Here is a 6,867-nt window from a genome sequence, read left to right as displayed (position 1 = left end):
AAGAAGAAGAAGAAGAAGAAGAAGAAGAAGAAGAAGAAGAAGAAGAAGAAGAAGAAGAAGAAGAAGAAGAAGAACTTGCCCTGCAGCTGATAGCCTGTCAGCCTACATCAGAATCCTGTGTTCATGTACTCATTTTGCCTCCCTGTACTCATTTTGTAGATTTGAGACCTACTTCTCTGCTGAGGCTGGTCCCTGGCAACAAAGGTTGGTGCCCAGAGAACTTGCTCCCTGACTCCACATTCTATGATCCTGTACCTTATTCAACTAGAGAGTAACTCTTGTTCTTAAGAACCAGGTGTAGTCAGAGCTAGCAGGCTGCTTGTCGACCTGGCTGCCTTGCTACTTACACCTGAAATAATCACACAGAAAGTGCATTTATTTAAACACTGACTGGCCATTATATCTAAGCTCTTCTTGGCCAATTCTCACATCCTGATCTAACCCATTTCCACCAATCTGTGTATCACCACGAGGTCGTGGCTTACCAGGAAAGATTCTAACCAGCATCCATCTCGGGCAGGAGAACCACGGCATGTGCCATACTGGCCTTCTTCCTAGCATTCAGTGCTGTCTTCCCCACCTATCTAAGTGCTGCCCTATTAAAAGGCCAAGGCAGTTTCTTTATTCAACCAATGAAAGCAACACATAGACAGAAGAACCTCCTACACCAACCAGGAACGTGCATTAAAGACCAATGTACAAACAGAATTACATCAAATTTAAATTAAATGTTTTAACATGACAAAGATGATAATTGTGAGTATAATGATGTGATGATTGACACATAGTATTGTTGACCATTATCACAGTTGCACAAGTGTGATTCACTTACAGCCAGTTTCCAACCAGAAAACTATGAAATACAATTCATTTTTGCTTTTCCATTGAGATGATTGAAATCTGTTCATTCATAAGCTTGTTTGATTACACAACTGTGGTTGATTGAATATGAATCCCCATCGTCTCAGGTACTTAGGTGGGATGCTGTTTGAGGAGGTTCCAGTTGTACAATCCTGCTGAAGGAAGATGGCACTATGGTGGCTTTGAGGTTGAAAAGCCTCCATCACTTGCAGTTTGCTCTCTCTGCACGCTGCCATGCCTCAGCTACACCAGCATGGACTTGCCTCCCTCTGGAAACTAAACCCAGGTAGACTCTTCCTTCTGGAAGTTGCCATGGTCCTATCACAGCAACAGAACAGTACCAAATGACCTCTGCTTAGTGTGAATGTATCATTTACATATTAACTCTGAGATAACAAACCCCTGTGTAATGTGCTAAGTGAAAATCCAGGGAAGCTCCATGGCACCCACAATATACTTTTCCAAGTTCAAGCTACTAAACGAAAATATAGAACTATAAATTCCACAGAGTTCAGGGACATCAAGGTCTGTAGCTTGAGAATCTACCACAGATAAGTCCTAAAAATAGGAAGTGACAGACACGTGTCTGAAAACTGGGTTTCTTCTTGTAGTGATGGGGATCAATGGCAGGGTCTCACACTTGCTAGGCAAGGGCTGGACTACTGGACCTCTTCCTGAACGTTAGTAGATAGCCCTGTGCCAGGCTGTTGCTGAGTAACAGCAAGGGTGCTGCCAAGGGTCTTTCAGAGCAAAGGCTCCTAGGCTCCTTCCCTTTCCTGCTGTTACACAGGCTCTTTGCTCTCTCTCCTTTGCAGGAAGAAGCATGACTGTGGCCTATCTTGATCCTGAATCTTTAGGAAGGAGAAACACAGAAAGTCCACATTGAATGTTAGACTGACGCAAGTTAATGTTCACTGGAGTCTTGAGTGCATTTAGGAAACTCCAGGAGATGGGTGTGCACAACCAAGTGTGTATCGTGGGTGGCGGCATGTAAGGAGGTTCACTGATGAGGGCACACCCACGCTGGATGTGCACAGCCGTGTCCCTCAGGCTGAGTCTGGACAGAATCAAAGAAGAAAGCCAGCCAAGTACCCAATTCTCTTCTGCTTCAGGACCGAGTGTGGTGTGAACTGCTCAGCTGCACCTGCCCTCCTTGTCATGATGGACTGGGGCCTGTGAAGCTGAGAGACAACTTGGTTTTCCTTACTGTGCTGCCGGACAGTACTCAGTCACAGCAATGATGGTGCCAGCTACAACAATACTGAAGATTTGGAGAGAAAATGGAGCCTTTCAGTCCATGAAGAGAGGGATTCAGGATCTCTTTCCTAGGTTTATATAGTCAAACTTTATTGTGAAAATGCTCTGGTTTTCCCTGTGAACATTTTAAATATCATCATTTGTATTACTTTAGTGATAACAACTTTGTGTTATTTCATTTTCAGCTCTTCCTTTGATAAAGGTCTAAGATGCAGGTTTTTATCCATAATTCACTTATGACATGACAGTCCCTTATTAGCTCTACAGATATCATGGAGGCTCACTGTTTTACATATACAATTAATCTATGACCTGTAAGAGCACTTTCCATTTCTGTTTGTGTACAGACACACACATCTCTTCACCATGTTACATTTCCTGTACTGTCTTGCCATGGCCAGTCCACTGCCCCTGCTGTGGTGGACTGGCACAATCTAACTCCACTGATGTGGGAGTGTCATATATCAATCTGTTGATTTCATTGGTTAAGCAATGAAGAAACTGCTTGGCCCTGATAGGTTAAACATAGGTGGGAGGAGTAAACAGAACAGAATGCTGGGAGGAAGAGGAAGTGAGCTCAGAGGCCATGATCCCCTCTCCCGGGTAGATGCGATGAAGTTCCGACTCAGGATGGACGTAGGTTAGAATCTTCCCGGTAAGCGCACTGTGGGGTGCTACACACATTATTAGAAATGGGCTAGTCCAGGTGCGAGAGTTAGCCAAGAAGAGGCTAGATATAATGGGCCAAGCAGTGTTTAAATGAATACAATTTGTGTGTTGTTATTTCCCGTAAAGCTAGCCGGTGGTGGGAGCTGGGTGGCGGAATGCAACCCGCAGCTCCTACAACACTCCACATCACCAGAAGCTGATTCTGAACCAGTCAGGATGAGGGTCTCTCAGATGACTTCGTGCACAACTGGGCCCCCAACTCATCTCATCCTACACAGATCTTACTGAAGCTCAATTCCCATGCTATATGGACTCTCTGAAATATAGGCATTTGCCTCTAGAGAACTAAAACTTGTTTGATCTTTTCCCATGTCATGGTGACTGAAAGGAGGGCTCCCTTCACTCCTAGGAAACTATAATGAGAAGATCTGTGACCCCTAAGAAGTCTTGTATACCCTAACTGGCTTCAATTGGGGAGACAAGGGCCTTAGATGTCCAAGGTCTCTATGTGGGACATCAACAGGTGGTAGTCACCAGTGGAATTTTCCTGGGGAGAGCCAAAAAGCACAGAAGCACAGTTGGTTTGTTTCCAGGTCATATCCACAAACACAGAAGGAAATATAAATAAAAGTTTGACAATGTCTCTCCCAGACTATGCACAACATTGACAAAAAGCTAGGCATTACTTCAAGAAAATCAGCATGGTTTAAACATCATCAATAACATAGAAGAGTCTTGAAAACTCTGACACTCACTCTTCAAACTGTGTACTGAATATGAGCAATGGTAGGTGTGTGCCCGGCCTTGTGCTCATGGGAAGCAGGGATCTCATGACATTTTGTCCTCACCAGACCCTGAAATGGTACTGCCACCCCATGTAAGGAACCTGAAGCTAAAGCAGAAGTTCCTGTGAAGGACACCTGGGCAGCCTGACCCTGGCTGCTCGGCCCCCAGCGCACAAGCGGCAGTCAGCCTCACCTCTCTGTGTGTCTAGCACATCTCTCAGGCATTCTTCTGGCCTCTGTCAAAGCAAGTGCTTTGCCTCCTTATCTCCAGTATGGTCTCCATGTATCTGCTTGGGGACATTGCTATCGCCATGAACAAGCATGCTGAGTGGACATCATAACCATAATTAAGGTCATGAAAATCAAGCACTAATGATTTATTAAAACCATACTTTTCACACACATTGAAAAGAGCCAGAAGACTAAAGAGGCTATCTCTTGGGGGAGGGGAAGTTGGCTGTGGTGCAGTGACTGGTGCTGGATTGAAATCAGTCACTCTGTGGGGAACAGCAGAACTGGTGCTGTCTGCAGAGCAGATATAGATGGACAACCAGAGGAAAGAGGGTGGCAGGGCTGTTCTCTGGGGAGCCGGACCCACTGCTCTTAAGGTGAGGTGTGTGAAAGTTGCTCAGTGTCTCCTGTTGTGGTGAGACACACAGAAACCGCAGCTGCTGTTGCTGTCCTGGCTCAAATCTGCTGTCATGTCTGGTCCCAGCAGCAGAGGTATCATGGAATCTTCTGGTGGTGTTGGTGCTCTTTGACTCTGGTGTGCAAGTTGGTTCTGGCTCCAGATGACTGGCTTCACTGCTGGTTAGTGCTCTGGATCTGCAGATGTGTGGCTGCCCAGGTCTAAGGATGGAGACAGATGTGCTGCAGATGCAAGCAACTCTAGAAGGGGAAGTGGCGCTGGAGATACAGTTAGAAACAACACACCCTAGTGCCAGGACAGGCTCCAAAGCCACAGAGAAACCCTGTCTCAAAAAATCAAAAAAAAAAAATGCAAAAAAAAATGCAAAAAAAAGAAACAACACACCCAAAATGAGACACATCCTCATTCTTTCCAAACACAGAGGAGACCATGTTTGTTGGGAATCCCAGATCCTATCCTACAAAAGGAGATGTGGTCAGGCTAGGGTCCAGTGATAACTTCTGCAAACAGGAGCCTCTCAAGTGTCCCCCAGCACACCAGGTACTGACATACCTCACAGGGTGTCAAACATCTACCTGAGTCTTCTTCATCCTTGGCCTCTGTTTCAGTGGCCTTTTGTTCCTCCAAATGAGTCAGGAGCATATGGACACGAAGAACAAGGTCTGAGTAGGGCGTATGTACAATCAAGTAGTTCTTCATCTGTTTCACGATGGACAGAGCTGAAGTCTGGCAAAATTCCTCAGGTTTCTTGTCCATCCACGTGTCCAGGAAGGTACAAATGGTCCTAGGGAAGAGTACAGACAACAAAGTTAGTTGCCTGGACTTTCCTTTTCAACCCCTTGATGATTCCCTCCAGTGAGCACTGCAAGGCAGAAGACGTCCATCCCTTATGCACATGAGTACAGTGAGCAGAGATGTGAGGGCCTTGTGAACAGGGAGCTGCACACAGCTTTCTCAGGGATCTAATGGAGGACAGCTGACCAAACCTGCCTGGCATGAGTCTCACAGGGGCACCTGAGCACAGAGGTTTCCCACATCTTCCCATGCAATTCTCCTCACCCTGCACAAATTCTCCTCACCCTGCACCCCACACGTCAGTGTGGGAGTAGACACTGAGAAGTTGACAATCATTAGCCATCCCTTACCCTGGGTACAAAAATGGCCCCACTCTGGAGAGACAAGGCCTTTCTCCTGTTGTAAAGTCCACTTACTTCTTTACCCGTTCATCCTCTTCACAATAAGGGCGGAAGTATTCATACCTAGAGGAGACCAGAAATGATGTCACCTGTAAAGCCCCAGGTCCTCCTGCTAAAAGATATCTTGGGACCAGGCTCATTCCTGGAGAGGAGGTCCAGTTCTCTGCTCTCAGGATTATTGGCTCACCTGCACAGTAGGGGCTTCAGAAATGTCTGCATACGGCTGAACACAGACATCTCTCTCCAGACACTTCAGGGGGCACAGAGTCCCTCAAATTATTCCCTGTGGCTCTCATTCACTACACATTCAATTCACTACACTAGAACCTTCTTTACAAATGGGAAAATGCTTAGACCAAAGCATCTAAAAATTGATCAGGGACAGGGAGCTTCTTCAAGGTTCAGGGGACACCCACATTCATTACAGTCCCAATCTAGACACCCCAGTCCCTAGAGCCTAGCCTTCAGGAAGCATTTTCTGACTTCATGCTGCTGGATCCTACAATACTCTAGAAAACAAGTAGGCTCAGATAGAGGCAGAGTGCTTCCTAGAACCAAGAGGAGGATCTGAGGCCTCTGGTCTTGGAAGTGGCACTCACCGCTTGAACAGCAGGTCCAGCACCTGCTGGGTAGTGGTAAACCTTTGGTAGGTGTACAGAAAGGCAGGGACAAAGAAGAGGTCCCCACCCTGCAGGGAGGGTACCAGGTGGTTCACCAACTTTTCCACCATGTCTGCACTGATGCGGGACTCTGTACAGGGCTTCTTCAGGTTCTTTGGGGCAGACTTCTTCTCAACCTGAAGAGAGATCATTGGGGATTGTTCAAGCAGGTACAGGACTGCACGTTCTGATTGGTTATTATCACTTTGAGTTTTCCTGAACCATTACAATGCCAAGCACCCCAAGTGAAACCAGAGGAAGATCTCAGACTTCAGAGTGTTACCTGTTCTGTGTGTTCTTGACTCTGGCTGCCCTTGGTCAAGTTTGTTTCCTTCCTACCAAATGGCCAGAGGCGTTGGAGGCAAGAACGGACCCGCTGTCTCCAAACACCACCATGGCCTTCACTGTTGTCCTTCTTGAGGCCAGAGCCTTGAGTAGTCTGAAGGCAGCAAGAGAACATTCTGCTCTCTCTAGGGTCTCAAGGACGAGACCCTGCTAACCTGATCCTCGGCAGTTGGCTGTCTGGGTACGAGAGTTCTGAACTGTTAGGTCCTTGTCAAGGAAGTGAGGTCACTTCCTGGAGACCACTTACCTGAGTCTCCTCCTCACACACGCTTTCCCGAAAGACTCTAGGCCCTCCCTACCTCCCAGGTGCGCAGTAGCCACGGTTACACAGGTGCTTCCCATTCAGTGCTCCCAGGGACGTCGGGTACAGGCAGACCCCCAGCTTTATCATCTGAGACCCTTCTGTTGAACTGTATCTGTCACTCTATTCCTAAACTCGCCCCTAC

At 46.9% G+C, this 6,867-nt stretch overlaps 1 protein-coding gene across 1 annotated transcript; it reads right to left on the bottom strand.

Moving 5' to 3' along the window:
- Positions 1 to 4,100: 4,100 nt before the first annotated feature.
- Positions 4,101 to 6,536, bottom strand: LOC101981729 (ral guanine nucleotide dissociation stimulator-like). The gene is made up of 5 exons (XM_005354815.2): positions 6,360 to 6,536; positions 6,017 to 6,213; positions 5,433 to 5,480; positions 4,797 to 5,005; positions 4,101 to 4,421 (listed from the first exon to the last, which is right to left on the bottom strand). The coding sequence occupies exons 1-5, from the start codon at positions 6,534 to 6,536 to the stop codon at positions 4,384 to 4,386; spliced, it is 669 nt and encodes a 222-aa protein (XP_005354872.1). The 3' UTR covers positions 4,101 to 4,383.
- Positions 6,537 to 6,867: the final 331 nt, after the last annotated feature.

This window comes from Microtus ochrogaster, chromosome 16, assembly GCF_000317375.1.
Source record: "Microtus ochrogaster isolate Prairie Vole_2 chromosome 16, MicOch1.0, whole genome shotgun sequence".
In the NCBI taxonomy this organism is placed as follows: domain Eukaryota; kingdom Metazoa; phylum Chordata; class Mammalia; order Rodentia; family Cricetidae; genus Microtus; species Microtus ochrogaster.
Note: the sequence above shows the minus strand (reverse complement) of the source record. Positions and strands in the feature narration are given on the sequence as shown.

Bases quoted from the DNA above. Each gene is read 5' to 3' on its own strand.
- LOC101981729 (XM_005354815.2), bottom strand. From the start codon at position 6,536: ATGTTCTCTTGCTGCCTTCAGACTACTCAAGGCTCTGGCCTCAAGAAG. The intron at 5,481-6,016 runs GTGAGTGCCACT...GGTCTCCTCTAG, and splicing joins CTGGACCTGCTGTTCAAGCG to GTATGAATACTTCCGCCCTT. The intron at 5,006-5,432 runs GTAAGTGGACTT...ACTCTTCCCTAG, and splicing joins GAGGATGAACGGGTAAAGAA to GACCATTTGTACCTTCCTGG.